Source organism: Arachis hypogaea, chromosome 2 (assembly GCF_003086295.3).
Source record: "Arachis hypogaea cultivar Tifrunner chromosome 2, arahy.Tifrunner.gnm2.J5K5, whole genome shotgun sequence".
In the NCBI taxonomy this organism is placed as follows: Eukaryota; Viridiplantae; Streptophyta; class Magnoliopsida; order Fabales; family Fabaceae; genus Arachis; species Arachis hypogaea.
Window position 1 is genome coordinate 93524439 of NC_092037.1, and position 16253 is coordinate 93540691.

Genomic DNA, 16253 nt, shown 5'->3' on the forward strand with positions numbered 1-16253 from the left:
ATAATGAGATGCTTCTGTTAAAATAGATACACTAACTGATAGCGGAATAGTGTAAAGCAACAAGCACTTCAAGAGAGACTTTTTGTATGAATAGGATTATTAAATTTGTGAAGGTAACTATAAATACTACAACCTAAGATGTTTCAAGCTTTTCCAATACTTCAATTCATTTTCAGTGAGAATATACATAACAAAACTTCGAAAAGACAAAAAAAAAAAATCTTTGTGACTCATCCAACATTCATTTAGAAACTTTAACTACCCTCATGCTTATCTATTCTACTTTCTTAGACTTAGATCTTATATTTTATTATCATCTATAAGTTCCGAATGACTTTTTCCTGAATGAATTGCTTCTTCTGTAAAAAAAAAAAAAAAAAAATACCCTCATGTTTATAACAGAAAACAAAAAGTTTGTATTATAACTTAATAAGGAGATGCATTCCTTCAACTCCTCGGCTCATTACTAGTTTTTACAACCAAAATAAAATACAAACTATATAGCATATATATATTATTCAGTTTGTGAGGAAAAAACACTCTTTCAAAAGACAGAGAAGAGAAAACAAAGGCAATATAGACATCTCGATGAACCTATAATTTTATAAACACAATAGAGTTTCTTGTAAAAGACTTTGGAGTTAGAAAACAAAAAGAAAATGAAGGTAGCAAAAACCTCATGAATTGTTTTGGCCTTTGTCTTGCTCACTGCTCTCTTCGGGACTGCTTTCCTGCTCCTGAACAGCAGAAGGAGTACAACAATCCTCATTTTGTTTTCCCTCACTGTCATTGGTCGTCTGTGCCTGCATATTTGAGGCTGAATTTGTTTCCTGTTCTGACATCAAGCTAGTAAGACCATTTTTCTTCAGGTAGGTCTCCAATGGCAGATTTGCTTCTTCAAGAAGACTCATCATGCTCATGCTGTTTGTCCCAGCTTGAGCATCTTCTCGATCAGGTTGGCAGTTCAAATCTAAGTGTCCCTTGGCTGCATCATCCGCATGGTCTTGACTCCTTGAATCTAACTCGTTTGGCACCCTTGCTTCATTCTCCAAACCATCACCTCGAGTTAAATGCTGAGAGGTGCTTTCTACTTCAGATTCATCCTTGGTCACCCATGACTGCTGATTTCTCTGAGCAATCTCTGCTTCACGCTCAGATTGCCGCTTCTTCTTTCGCATCATAAGGGTTTTAAACCTACGTTTGACTGTCATGCACACGTTACAGGTGCATGTAGGTTTGTGCTTGCCCTTCCCACTAGGTGGTTGGATACATACAATACAGGAACAACCAGGTCTATGCCGAGGGTGCTTCGTAGTGGTAGCAACTGGTGCTCTGCTAGGGTCACCTGCATCATCTCCAAGTATTGCAGCATTTGCCAAAGCATCCAATCCGGAAGATTCATGTTCTAGGGTTGGTCTTTGGCTGGCAGTCATTCGCTGTTTCTTGAATTCTATCCCAAAATTACAAATTGCAGTGTCTTAGATACTATAATAAAAAAAATAGTTGAAACCATATACACAATAATCAGATACATGCAACATAATTCAGTTTTTTCAGCAAGCATGTATTTTGAATAAGATGCATAGACAAAGAACTAAATGAGCAAGACAGAAATGGTTAAAGACCAGCACTGACTCTATAGTAGCAACTCCTACAACAAATCAATACTGCTGTCTAGTGCATCTTTGGCTATCCTAAAATGACAGAAAAAGTCAGTTCTAGCAATCGGGTAAAGATCAGTTAGATATTTAACGGCGACCGACTTGAGTTCGGTCTTATAAAAGAGTGAGTAACATAGAAGCACCATAGTATCACTTTAAAGGCATCATTTAAAAGGGTTATGCTATGGTGTAGAACACTTTTTAATGAAGAGTGAATATTGTCCTTTTTATGATAGAGGAAATAAAATAAAATCATCTGCAATGCCATATTCTATAAATTTAGTGATAATCTTTATTTTTCATCCAATTCTACTCTTCACTAAAGAAACTAATTTATTTAAGATATCTAAGTGTGCTTAAGAATTATGATTGGTATAGCAACTGTCATACTGGAAGATGGTACATAAAATTCTTTATAATTGGGTATGCTAGTTTATTTTTAATAGCCACGCCAATTGTAGGGCTCTTAATTCCTACGAGATCTTATAGTCAATCATTTTACATTCCCATGCCATGACTAATCGCAACAAATGGTTAATACTGACATAATAGTGGACTAATAACAATATTTGCAAAAACATACAAATATCCTCGTCCTCAATAATTATGAGTATGGACACACTTGTATCTTAAACTGAAATTTCCTTGTGGGTCCAATTAATGGGCAATACTCAGAGTAAATATATACATAGAATACATAGGGTTGGCATATTTAGTAGTGGAATTATATTTTATTTTAGAAAAGGGATAGGACCCACATAACTGAACATTCATTCTTACTCCCTCTGTATTCTCTACACAATTATGAGAGTAGGCACCCAATTAATCAGCTAAACCAATTTAGAGTATAATTCTTGGTCTAAAAAAGTAGAAAAATATAACAGAAGACTAGCATTTCAACCATGATTTCCCATTATCTATTGATAGATAAAAAAATGAATAAAGATAAAGAAAATGTTAGAAATAAGAACAAATGGAGATACTCATCAACAACTGCCTCCATTTAATAACGACAGCTTATGGAATTCATTACTGATCCAATTTCTGTTATGTTAAGGAACACTATATTTCCAAATTCATCGAAACTTATCCTAAGAGAATCTGTTTCTTAATATTGTTCAGAACTGTATATCAATTATCAATTATCAATTAAGAGACTATGTAGCATGCCCTTGAATGCAGACAGGTTAGTTGGGGAGGGGGGAACACAGCTACATCAATAATTGTCTTACAAGGGAGATATACTTTTGTAGATGAATTAAACTTTACCAGTATCTCTTAATAAGCATTGATTAGACAAAAATGTGGGTTTAAAGGAATTCAAGAGGTGGAGATATACCCTTGATCAGTCGCAAGAGATTATCCATCTCCCTTGGGCTCAATTCGTCTGGAGCAGAACATGCACGCCTAGCAAAATCATCGAGAAACTGAAATATTGTCTTACAAAGAACATGCTTTGTTAACAAGTGCACTGCACTATAAAGTCATACTTCTCACCTGCTCTGATCCCACAAATTATCAGCACATGTCCACTTAGGGGGAACAAGTACATCAACTGGTAACTTCCTCCATTTTGAGCAATTATCACACTGTGTCCACTGCTCATTTATCCTGAGTTCCAATCAAATTCAAAATTAAGATGATCAACTGATATATATATATAAGCTTCTGTGTTATAAAGACAAAAAAGAAAATTTAAGAGAAAATATGAGAAATAGCATGAAAGGAAAAACCTGACATGCAATAAACAAAAGATACTAACACACATCCATCTTACCCAGCAGAGCGGGCTACGAATATACTCTTCTTTCCAAAGACAGGAGGTTCCTGTATGAATTAAAGCAAGTTATTTGCTGTGGAATATCCTATACAGGCATTAATATGAAAAAAGGTAAAGTATATTTTTTGTCCCCAACGTTTGCGATTTTTCTTTTAAATATCTCTAATGTTTAATTTGATTCAATTTTGCTCCTAATGTTTTCAATTTATTCAATTTTGTCCCAAATATTTTTTATTTGTGTCAAAATTATCTCTAGGCGTTTTCAATTGTCCATAACATTTGAGATGGAATTAACATCCAAGGATAATTTTGACACAAATTGAAAACATTAGCGACAAAATTGAATCAAATTAAACGTTAGGGATATTTTAAAAAAAATTGCAAACATTAAGGACAAAAAACATACTTTACCTTATAAAAAAATTAATCAGATTTATGTAACCTCTCTAAGTAGAGGCTTTACTTAAAAGTTTTCTATCATTAATAAGAAACCAATTTGATGTACTTTACATCCAATTAACATGGCATTGCAAAGTTCCAGCCTCTTATAAATGGTTTACTTACTTCATATTCTTCAAATACATGATCCTCAATCATGACAATGCTTGGTTTAGCAGTTGGAGGAGGACGAAGCAAATCCTGTGCCTCTTCCCATGTAAGCTTCAACTCCAGCGCATCCTGGCTATCAATAAGCAACCTCTTACTTTTTGACCCAATATTCCTGGTTTTTGTCTTCTCTGGAACCAGCACAGCCGGCAAAAGCGATCCCTCCCTTGTCCTTTTTTCAGGAATTTCAATATTATGCCAATTCATGTCACCACCAGCTGAATTCCATTTTTTAGACAGCGTATTTAGCGGGGATTCTGAACTTCCCTTTTGTGACTGGAGAAGGCCAGAATAACCACTTAATATAGGTAGATTCTCATAAACACCAGAATAGGAAGTTTCACTTGAATGAGAGCCATTGGGCATATTAGACGGATGAGATTCCTGCTTAATAGGAGACTAAGTATCAATTCTAAAAGTGAGTTTGCTATATGAGCTAAAAGCGGCTGTTACCTGTACTGCAGCAGAATTTGTTGCCTTCCTAAACCCCATAATAAGTTTCCCTTCAGGGTCCATCCGGCTAAAAGTTACTGCAGCATTTTTTTGAAAAAGAATTAAACATATAATTATAAAATCAAAAGCAAAAAACAACTATATGTAGTGCATCTATTCCTAAAACTAGCAACTTCACAAATTAAGTAATTCTCAGTAAATATACCAGTATCTCCAGCTTGCAGTTGCATAGACTGAATACAAGGAGTTACGCCTTCTAGAACATACATCCTGCTGTTATTATTTGGCCAAAATCTAAACTGGAACACCCATTCTTTTCCTTTCACATCTTGGATTCGTAGAGGAAGGCCCTCTGGTTGAGAGATAGGAGGGAAATATGCCTGCATGCACAACGCACTACTGTTTCAGTTCTAACAAAACACTAGACTCATGAAGAGAAAAAGACCGGTACAATCATTAGTTGATACCAATAACTTCTCTTAGGTTCGAAGGCCACATAAGACTATCTCTCATGACGTGTGTGTTATATGTGGGGCAAATTTAGAGTCAAATCCACATCTGTTTTTGCATTTCCCAATAGCTGTTTTCTTATGGAACAACTAGTTTAGCATTTTTGATGTAGGTTTGTTGGGTTTGTAGTAGAAAAGAGGTAATATCTTTGGCAATGTGTAATTTTCACCACTATTTGGACTATTTGGTTGGAGAATAATGCACACACCTTCAATTACAGATTTTCTTAGAAGAATGTTTATGGGATAGAATTAGCCTAGCATCTAGTTGGTGTAAAACTCATGATCTTTATAAGCTACTTTCCTTCTGAGACATGTTGAGAGACTGGGAAGCTATGCTTTATAGATAATTCTTTTGTTTTTGCTTTGTACAGGGGATGCCCGAATTTATATTATCCTTCTCATCTTAATGAATTTTTTTTAATCCAAAAAAAGAAAATCATTGATTAATAAAAATGACAAACAAGATGTTAATTCAGCGTCTGTGTTCAGAAACTTACTTCAGCACATGCTTTTGGTAAAACTAAGCGACCAATTCGACCAGCATCACTTGCACTAAGCATCTTCTCAAAGAGTGGCACAATGGTGGAATTTGAACTTAAACATATCATGAATCATGGTTAAGGAAATGTTTTTATGAGGTCAAGAGCAATAATCAAGATAACATGCTTATCACAATGCATAAAGTATCTAGACAATAACTAACAATTCATAAACTGAATTGCAAAACTGGATACTCTCCTGATATTTGTTGCAACTCTTGATCTGTAATCCTAGGCCAGTAACGGGGAAGTAGCTGATTTCTTCCACGTCCCTCAGCAGGAGGCCTTGCTACACGGATTTGGGACACCATAGCTGCATTTGTTTCTAAGCTTGAACCAAGGCTTGACCTAGGAGGCTTTGGTAAAAGGTGGCGAGACCTAGACCCAAGTAAAAGTGGAGGCGAGGTTTTACTTTGTTCCCTTTCATCAGCAATGGCACTATGAAATGGATTTGAATTTCCTGAAGGAGAAGCAAGAGTCATACTCAAATTTGCATGTGCCAATGATTCATATATATCTTGCATCTCCGTATCTGCCTGGCAGTTGTCTGATTTGGCAACCCTAGATGAACCATTAGATTTGCAGTGAAATTGTGATATCAATTGGCTTCCAAGTTCTGCAGTAGAAGGCAAACCTTCCTCTGTTTTTATCTCTGGAAAAGGGACATTTGCATCAGGATTATGAGGTTTAAGCCACCATCTCAGCCCATCACTATCTGTGGAATGTCCTACTTGCATACCCCTGACGTTTAATTGGTTAGCCAGAGATGGACACAGTTGTTCACTGACGTTCTTTATCTTTGATGCCCCAGAGCCAGTAGGCTTTTCAGTACCCGCAACCTGTCAAGTAATATTGTAATGTAAATGCAGACTTGAGGCATCAAAACAAAATAGCCATTTATGCAAGAAGTAAAAAAGTCTAAATGACAGACCAACCTTGAATTTTGAAGCTCACATCACACAATTTGCTATTATTTCATAGATCATAGTGCATTCAATTCATATCCTAAATTTTGATCAATAGTTAACTTACCAATATTATGACAAACAGGAAATTTAATCTAAGAATTAAGACCTGCAAGCTAGCATGATAAATGCTAATCTATCTGATGATTTCAGGAAGAAAATAGGGGTGAATTATCTGTTTAATATTTGCAATGAAAAAGATAAATAGCTTGATAAGTTAAATGTTAATTTTTCTTACAAGTTTATGTCCTGAATTTCTTGTGCAATTTATACAGCTTACACCACCGGAATCTAGCAACTCAAGCTGAGACTTAGAGGCAATGCATCCACAATGTAGACGCTACAGATAAGAAAATATACAGGATCATTAACCATAGAGTAGCATGTGCAAGAGTAGAAAGGACTGGGATAAGTTACACAGGTGAGTTTTACTCTACCTTGCCACATGAAACACACTCTCTCCAACCAGAATCATTTGAGTGGAATTTTTCACAAAATATTGATTGCTCATATGCAGAACTACAGTAGAGAAAAAAAAAATAAAGACGAAGAAGATTTAGGAATCTGAATAGACAGTTGTCATGCAGTAATGGCTGAAATTGCATCAAGTAAATAAGGTTAAATGCAGTATTGATTGAAGTCATCATGTAATCCAAAGCACACGATACCTAGATCACACTGTTAACTACTTATGTGGCAGCAAAACAAGAGCAATAATTAAAATTATAAAAGCAACTTGTCATATTATCTTCACTCAGTAATTGCTTTCCGACTTTTTTGTAAGACACATCAATGGAAGCTTTAAAATTTCAATTTACATTCTTGAATATATAGTAAAAATTAATGGATATATGCCATGGGGAGTTTCATATAGTGGTCCAAACCAGCAGCACACCAACTTTAGAAAATCCACAATAAATAAATAAATAAGTAACTAAAATAGGTAGCCAAAGGTCAAAATTTTGATTAAAAGAGACTGAAATTGTTCAACCAAAAAAAAAACTACTGATATGAATATTTTCAAAATGAATTTTTAAACGCCAAAAATAGCAATCCACATGGAAAATAAAAAACAATTGAGAATAGTAAAGGCAAAAATCACATACTTGTAGTTACACCTGAACACCACTGTTAGTTACTGCTTCTATACAATATCTCTGATTTTCTGATATTTATAAACTCATCGAGCGTGCTAATTTGAAATCTAGAAAGTGAAATCACACATTACCCGCACTTATCACAGAGATCGACAAATTCGCCGGATCGCAAGGCCCAACCTTTGCGCCACTGAATCGACGTCAAGGTGGCGCATACCACGTTCATGCAGCTCCTTGACTCCATTAATACTTCACGACTTCACTGCAACAAACTACACCGGAATAATACATACAAAGTCCAATTAATCAAAAAGAGAAACCCTAACAATTGCTTCTATTTCAGACAAAGACCTCACAAAATTAGATTTGACTAGCTCAAGAAAATAAAATACAGCGCAAAATATAGTAACGGAGAAACGATAATACCGAAATTAAACACAAGAATGGAGCTCGAGTTGGAAGAATCTGTTACCAGAAGCTCGCACGAAGCGAAGTAGAAGTTTCGTGCTTCGGCGAGTTCTACGAAGATGAGAGGGAGAAGCAGTTGGTAGTATTGCTTTTGATTGGCATTCGAATAGGTGATGGTGAAGTTAGGTGTGGTTAGAGAGAAGTAGGAATTTCACCGGAGAAGGTTAATCGAATCGGAGAGTTGAATCGACGGCCGCCGGGGGAGAGAGAAAGAGACGTTATAGAGAGAGAGAGAGAGAGAGAGAGAGAGAGAGAGAGAGAGAAGGCGTGTGCATGCAGAATAAGAAAGGGGAAGGAAAAATAAAGGGGCACTCAAAAGTGCATGCACGACTCTCTGTTTTTATGGCTTCATTTTTTTTAATATTCAATTTTCATATTAATTTGTTAAAAAGTTTTATCGTGAATTCGTGATAGTTGTTGGTTATTAAATAGAATAAGAAATAATAATATTGATTCAAATTGCATGTGTTTGTACCGTTTCTAATTCATTTGTTTGGTTTAACACTTGTTAATTAATTCTAATATGTTTGACCATGTTTTGATAAAAATCTTATTAAAGTATACGAGTGTATGGAAGGAAAAATTATTGATATAATAAGCAATTGTTATTATCCTAGTGCACAAATCATGAGTGGAAACTGGAAAGTGAAGATTAAAAAAAATAAAAAAATAAAAAAAAAAGTAAAATATCATTTTTGTCATCACCGTTTAAAATAAATTTTAAAGTTGTTCCTAACGTTTCAATCATCCTATTTAATTCTCTAAGGTTTCAAAATTAACTCAATATTATTCTGCTGTTAGGGATCTTTTAACAGAATTGACGGCAGGTGATTTTAAAACATTAGAGACTTAAATAGAACGAAAATATTGGAGACGAAATCGATACATAAAAATAAATTTTAGTTTTATCCTTCAATAATATCAATTTTTTTTACCGTACATAGTATTCAATTATTTTTAATCATATCTACGTAAATTACACTTAATCACATTTCTTTTATTCTAAATAAATTTTTTTTATAATTGTACACTTAAAGTTATAAGTTAATATAAAAATATAAAAAAAATTATTTAAAATAAAAATAGTGTGATTAAGTATAATTTACTTAGATGTGATTAAAAAATAATTGAATATTATTATACAGTAAAAAATTGATATTATTGAAGGATAAAATTAAAATTTATTTCTATGTATCATTTTTGTCCCTAACGTTTTAAAATCGTCTCAATTTTGTCCCGTCGTCAATTCTGTTAACAGATCCCTAACTGCAGGACAACGTTAAGTCAATTTTAAAACGTTAGGATTTAAATAGGACGATTAAAACGTTTGAGATCATTTTAGGATTTACCCCAAACCTTACGGACAAAAACGATAAAAGAATTAAAAACAAGAGATATATTAAATCTGAATCAAAACATAGAACAAACACATTAGAAATATAAAGGTTTATAATATCTTAAGACAGGTTCAAAGATGTACATCAACCCACTATGGAAAATTGAAAATTTACAAACAAGTTAAAAATTATTGAACAAAATAAAATAATAAAAAAATGACTAATTGCCAATATTTTAGTAAGAAAAGAATTAGTAAATATTAATTTAAATATAAAACAAGTATAAATAAAGAACTGGTAGGTGGGCAGATGTGGTATTTTCCGGCGACATGTGGTGGTGGCTGGTGAGTGGCGACTCTCTCTCTCTCTGGTTTTGTTGTGGATGGATGTTGCTTAACTTTACGGCATGAATGTAATAGGCATAAAATCCGCAAGTTGCTTGCAAGTTGCAAGCTTCATGATGATGTCTTGACTTTAAAGCTTCAGTGGAATGACTATGTCACACTGCAGTCAGCACATTTGCCATTCAGACACCCCCATTTTATTTTCTCTTTTTCTTGTTTTTGCATTTGGTCTTGAAGGCTTAAGCAACTTAATGGATATCATTGATGGATTGGGCTGGGCAGAGTTTTCCTTTTTCTTGTTTTGTTTTTGAACCTTCAAGTTGTTCTCTGACACCTGACCAAAAATATTGTTGTTCTCTGACTAAAAAATCCCTTCAAGTTGTTCAGTTTTTGACATTGATGCCATGTATATATATAATCAATTTGGATTGACAGTATAGTTAATTTATTTGTCTACTCAAATAAGTTACAAGAGGTGGTTGTAGGTAAGAACGAACTATATTTCAAATGACATAGTCTCTTCATATTCAGGTAGTTGGTTTGAGTAGTGTGGGCAATTTGTTACATATACATGCATTACAAATTCTTTTAAAATTTTGGTTACTACTTTTATTTTTTTCAAATTTATAAATCCATCATAAATTCTTTCCATTACTCTTTTTAATCTTTTTTGGACGAAGACATGCACATATTTCTAATGGAAAAATTATATTCCATCGTTTAAGATTTCATACGGAAGATGTAATTATGTATGTTACCATTAGTGATTTTAATTACACTCATGTGAAGTAACTCTCTCAGTTTGAGAGTTTCTTGTTCTTGGGCTCTTCTACTGGGATTTTTGCCTAATCTAAAATTACAACTTCCCTCATGTATGTACATTTTGGACCAAATAATTAACACAATAAAAATAAGCATTATGTTGATATGATTGACAAAAGATTATTTCGCAATTATATTGCAATTAGAGATTGGTTGATGACTCTTAACTCCAATAATAAATTAAAGTTGAGGTTGATTATGTTTATTCATGTCTCTTTCTATTAACTTAAATTATTGGAAGAAATAATTTCATGATGACTACATGAACTGAAACATAACTACTATTCCAAGATCATGCAAAGACAACTTACCTTTATTGGATTTCCTAGGATGCTCTTATTTTTTCCATTCTCCTAACAACCTCATCCATGGATGGACTTTTACTAGGTACTAGTGACGCACATTCATCTGCCAATTCCTTCATCTTCCAGGCATCCTGTATATTATCACCAATGGCACTATCAAACACAGGAATGCCGTCCTTAACATCAAGGTAAACATCCCATGGTAGAGCATCATTATACTCTGATGGCACTCTTCCTGTTAGCATCTCAAAAAGAAGAACACCAAAGCTATACACATCACATTTTTGGGTCAGTACGTTCACTTTTTCCTTTCTTCCAAAACAGAAATCTCTGTCTTGGTAACCCGTGTTTCTAAATTGGGGGAAGGAGATACTTAATGAATAAGTCATTGAAAGATCTGATATGCAACCTTGGTGATCATTTGTGACAAGCACATTGGATGATCTTATATTGCCATGGACATAATTTCCTCCATCCAGAGAGTGGATATGAGCAAGACCCTTGGCAACTCCAAGTAAAATCTTCATTCTTGAATCCCAATCTAATGGGTTCTCTCTATCTTTGGTTGTTCCTGTCATCAAGTTTCATAGGTACAATAAAAATAACTATATAATTCATAACCAAAAGTTTAAGTGAATTTTATGTGAGTCAGTCTACTAATGCTAAGAAATGTCCTTAATGTTTTGTTAGAGAACTAAATTTTGCTAAATCAATAATCAGCCAACAAAATAGTGGATGAATAAATATTAAAGGAAGGAAAAAATAAATTTAAAGAAAAAAAAATATTGCCTGATTGTTGGGTGAAAAAAGTTGGTTCTCTATTTTTCAATCAAATATTCAAAACGATACTAATAAGCATGAAATTTACCATGCAATAGCTCGAAAAAGCTTCCTTTTGTCATGTAGTCATAAACCAGTAGATTTTCACCATTGGAACAATAATAGCAGGCAAGAGGAGACAGAACATTTGGGTGCTGAGAAATTCTTTGCACAATCTCTATCTTCTCTTCAAATATTTTCTTCTTTACCATCACATCTTTTAATCTCTTTACAACTAATGTTACGCCATTTTTCAAGAGGATTTTGCAGGTAATTGCATAACTTGTATTTCCAAGAACTTCAGCAGAAGCTCTCAACAATTCCTTAATATCAAATTTATGAGGACACCCTTCATAAAAAATAATTTTTCGACGAATATGATCATCATAGCATCGATTACAATATAAATATGTCTCAATATCTTCCGTGTGTGAGGTAGTATTTTTCTGAATGATACTATCACATGACATGCAATGAACAGAGGGCGGTTCTAAGGGGTTAAATCCACCACTTATCTTATTTAGAATTGGTGTTATAGGCAGACATATACCCATGAATCTTTTCCTATCTGGATATGATTGATCATAGGATTTGATAGTCGTCAAATGCTTTTCTTCTTGACTATTATTTGCTTTTTCCTTATTCTATATACACAAGGAAACAAAACATGAATGATAAAGAAAGTTAAGTAATGTTCTGAAAGTATTCATAATGAAATACAATGAACCCAGCTTCATTAGGAATAGGTAATGCAGAAATCATTTCTTTCATTCTCAAATAATAGATGTAAAAAATTAACAAAAAATACTATTTGTATACTAAAATTAACTATCAAAATAGTCACTATGTATTTATATATAAATATATATGTTGTTTAACTCATTTTTAATGTATATTTTGTATTCCAATATGTATTTTATAATAATGACTGATTTTGGTAGTTGATTTTAATTTATACCTATAATAGTTGAAAATTTAATTATTTTTGTTAATATGAAAATATTTGTTTATGTAAAACTCTTTTTAAAAATGTTACTTGTATACTAAAATTAATCACTATGTATTTATGTATAAATATATGTGTTGTTTTATTCATTTTTAATATATATTTTGTATTTTAACATATATTTTATACTAATGACTGATTTTTGTAACTATTTTTAGTATACATCTAATATAATTAAACTCTTTTATATTGAAATTGTATATTAAAAATTAAATGTTTACAAAAATAAATATTGACATGACTAAGACTGTATTTAGTGTAAAATGTATTAGATTGAATTATGTTTAAGTATTATGTTTGATTTAAAATAAAAAGAATGTTAGAAGACCATCAAAATTTATTATTTTTTACTATTAATATTTAAAAGTATAGATTAAAGTATGTTGTTCAATTATTAAAATAAAAGAATTGGTTTAATGGTTAAAAATAATAACAAAAAATAATAAATTTTAATAATCTTCTAATATTTTTTTAAAATTTAAAATAAAAAAATTAAATAAAAATATTTAAAAAAATTATTTTTAAAATTTGAATTTTCAGTTCCAAAATTAAAGCCTCATTTGTTTTTAACTTTTTACTCTTTAAAAATGATAAAAAAAAACTCAAATATTGTATTCTAAAATTAAAATTTTAATTTTAATCTTTAATTATTAAACATAATATTAAATTTTAATTCTCCAATTTTAATTTCAATATCTGTAAATAAACACAGATTAAAAATAAAAAAAAAAAGCAATTTTTTTATTGAAATTTTTTTTATTGATTTAATGGCGTCCAATCAAACAGAATTACATTACTTAGCTTCTACTTACACAATGGTTTGTTAAATTTAACTTCGGCATTCAAGTAAATAGTAAATGGAAAAGTATAGGGATTGACAGTAAACACACTTACTTGGCTAACAAGGTGCAAGAGATCTTCCATGACTTGCTCCAAGGAATTATTCCGAAGGATCTTTGGCTCGACGGCTGTTTCTGGAACAGAGTTAGCTATTACTGGAACGGAGTTAGTTATTTCCGTGACACACTCATCATTTTGCTGAATTGTGACAGTAGTCTCATCAGTTAAGTCCATCTGATTCGCCTCCACAGCTACATTAGCAGAACCAGAATCAGAATCTTCAGAAACTATACCACCACCACCAGTTTCTTCATCATTGCTATTCGATTGCATCTTATTAACCGCGCTATGTATTCGTCTAACCTTCATCAGCGTCTCTTTCAAATCTCTGGCGGTCTGAGCCTGCATATCAATGATAAAGAACCTCACCAGAGACTCCACCAGTGCTACCAATTGTTCTTGGTACCGAATCCTAGCTGGAAAATTCAGCTTGTGGATTTTGGAACACTTGTAAACAAGCTTTGTGCCTTCTTCCATTTCCTTGATCAACAACTCTAGCTCGGTGTTCGCGCGACCCAGTTCATTGTTTTGTTGTTCTATCTCCTTGATCACAGGATCTATTGCTGTTAACGTTGTTGTGAGGTAAGCTAAGGTTGGTTTGAACATAACAGCTCTGTCTCTCATATCTATGACTGCTTTCAAGAGTTCTCCAAACACAGCTCCTATGGCAGCTCCTCCTACCAATGATGCCGCCATAACTCACTCTGCCTCTCAGCCTCAACGAAGCGCAGAAATTGAGTTAACTCGCTTTACTCGGTCAACGCGTCTGAGACATGATTATTCTACCATGGCTGTTTCTTCGAAACTAGAACATCGTTGTTTTTCTAGTGCTTTTCTAGCAAAAATAGTGTACTCAATTATCGTCCTCGGTTTTCGTTCCGTCCCTAGTTGCGATGTGTGATTGTGACTAAATTATTTGTAGTGTAAAATGATAAATAAATTTTTAAAAATTCACACTTTAAAAAGAATATAAATTTTTTTAGAATAAATATAGAGACATTATTTTTAAATTAGTCTCTATAATATAATTAAGATAAAAAGTATTAATCTAAATTAATTTATTTATTTTATTAATTTTTTAAAATTAATTTATTTAAAATATAAATTTTTAGATATTTATTTGTTATTTTACATTTATTTCTAATTTTTTATGGTTACTTTATTTGACCTTTGACTTTTCAATATCTTGGATGGTGATGGATCTCTACTAGACAGCTTTAGTGAGCATTCGTTTTAAATTAAAAAAAAAACATATTCTAAACAGTTATACTTTTAAAAATATTATATATTTAATGCTATAAATTACAATGCATTTACTTTATTATACATATTTATAGAAATAACTTCTTAATTTCTAAATAATCTTAATATCATAAATAAATAGATTCTCTACAAAGAAATATAATATTTGAAGGACACCAAAAAATAATAATAGAAGAATATAAATATAATAGTATTTTATATCTTACTTCTTATTTTTTTGATATAACATATCGAAAAGTTTTTAAATGATCTAGTCACCTTTATTGAAATTCTGATGATCCACGTACGGTAAAGTTACATGTTAAAATTTTATCGTATAGCACGTTGTGTAATATTCTTAATCTTCCTGGAATAAAGTGAAAAGTGATCACAAGGGCAGGAAATTGGGGGCTAATTTTTTTTGTTATGGAAATAAAAGTGGTGATATATTTTAACATAGTAATTTTTGGTATTTTTTAAAATTGTGGAAGTACACAAATCTTTGGGTCTGATTTCTGTACTTGAAATTTTTAATTTTTTTTAACACAAATCCTTGAGACCGATTTGTGTATCTCTCACAAATTTCTGGGATCGATTTGTGTACCTTTCAGAAATCGGACGGTCCGATTTGTGTATCTTTAACAAATCGGACGATCCGATTTCTGCTTCTTTAGTTAAACGATCCCACATTTAAGTATAACACCCCAACAATCCACATTTAAGAAAAACACCACTACCACTCTAATATTAAAAATAAAAAATTCGAAACTGGGATCAGCTTAAAGAAAAAATGAAGCCAAGTTGCATCTGAGCCAACTGATGTACGATCTGAACCCAATTGGGCTTTGTTTGATTTTTTTTTTGTCAGGAAGACAGTGGGCCTAAGAAGTGCAAAATTAAAAGAATCGGTGCATGTATAAAAATTTAGATGGGTCTTTTTGCGGGCCTTTATGTCATTGTTGGCATTATTGGAATAATGATGGTGTTGGTGTCTTGTTGATGCATTTAGTGAAAGAAAACCAAGCCTGTAATAATAATGATGCATGGAAGGATTGTGGGACAATGTTAAAATTATTTTAGGTAAGAAATTCAAAATATTGTCGTTTCCAAAACCCCCAATGTCCAAGGTTACAATGAGCAACCACCTGTGGAGCCTTGGAGGCTGACCTAACCCCTCATCGTCTTGCTTTTTTGTGGGTGTCTTTCTGGACATTGCGTCCCTGAAGATGTGTCACCTCTAGTACGGCGGTTGTGGTGTCGCATGCAACCCGTGTCGTCGCCGTCAGATAGCTGACTGCTCACGTCGGGATGAGTCGTTTGTCTCTAAAGGTAGGCACTCACCAGTGCTGCGTGAACGTCGTCGCGCTAGGTCGTCCCCGTCCGAAGGTCAGTCGCTA

The 16253-nt window shown here is 32.8% G+C and overlaps 2 protein-coding genes across 8 annotated transcripts; both read right to left on the minus strand.

Moving 5' to 3' along the window:
- Window positions 1-392: 392 nt before the first annotated feature.
- On the minus strand, window positions 393-8482 carry LOC112751664 (B3 domain-containing transcription repressor VAL2). Of its 6 annotated transcripts, none has more exons than XM_025800904.2 (13): window positions 8086-8482; window positions 7745-7885; window positions 6954-7035; window positions 6755-6856; window positions 5747-6390; window positions 5510-5606; window positions 4706-4880; window positions 4501-4577; window positions 4006-4323; window positions 3439-3488; window positions 3159-3272; window positions 3001-3068; window positions 393-1450 (listed from the first exon to the last, which is right to left on the minus strand). In XM_025800904.2, the coding sequence occupies exons 2-13, from the start codon at window positions 7855-7857 to the stop codon at window positions 678-680; spliced, it is 2613 nt and encodes an 870-aa protein (XP_025656689.1). In that variant the 5' UTR covers window positions 7858-7885; window positions 8086-8482; the 3' UTR covers window positions 393-677. The 6 variants fall into 6 exon arrangements, with proteins under 6 accessions (XP_025656689.1, XP_025656665.1, XP_072076672.1 ...); XM_025800880.2 differs by having other exon boundaries at window positions 4006-4431; XM_072220571.1 differs by having other exon boundaries at window positions 7745-7875; window positions 8086-8395.
- Window positions 8483-9512: 1030 nt separating this feature from the next.
- On the minus strand, window positions 9513-14504 carry LOC112751694 (uncharacterized). 2 transcript variants are annotated; one of them, XM_072220574.1, is made up of 4 exons: window positions 13609-14451; window positions 11758-12352; window positions 10896-11460; window positions 9513-10096 (listed from the first exon to the last, which is right to left on the minus strand). In XM_072220574.1, exons 1-3 carry the CDS (start codon window positions 14308-14310, stop codon window positions 10910-10912), a joined length of 1848 nt encoding a protein of 615 aa, XP_072076675.1. In that variant the 5' UTR covers window positions 14311-14451; the 3' UTR covers window positions 9513-10096; window positions 10896-10909. The 2 variants fall into 2 exon arrangements, with proteins under 2 accessions (XP_072076675.1, XP_025656698.1); XM_025800913.3 differs by lacking the exon at window positions 9513-10096 and having other exon boundaries at window positions 10761-11460; window positions 13609-14504.
- Between the last annotated feature and the right edge of the window lie 1749 nt (window positions 14505-16253).

Bases quoted from the DNA above. Each gene is read 5' to 3' on its own strand.
- LOC112751664 (XM_025800880.2), bottom strand. From the start codon at position 7,857: ATGGAGTCAAGGAGCTGCATGAACGTGGTATGCGCCACCTTGACGTCG. The intron at 4,881-5,509 runs GTAAGTTTCTGA...TTGTGCATGCAG, and splicing joins TACCAAAAGCATGTGCTGAA to GCATATTTCCCTCCTATCTC. The intron at 4,432-4,500 runs GTAACAGCCGCT...CCTATTAAGCAG, and splicing joins CAAATTCTGCTGCAGTACAG to GAATCTCATCCGTCTAATAT.
- LOC112751694 (XM_072220574.1), bottom strand. From the start codon at position 14,310: ATGGCGGCATCATTGGTAGGAGGAGCTGCCATAGGAGCTGTGTTTGGA. The intron at 12,353-13,608 runs GTAAGTGTGTTT...TTGTGTATATAG, and splicing joins TCTTGCACCTTGTTAGCCAA to AATAAGGAAAAAGCAAATAA. The intron at 11,461-11,757 runs GTAAATTTCATG...ACTTGATGACAG, and splicing joins CTTTTTCGAGCTATTGCATG to GAACAACCAAAGATAGAGAG.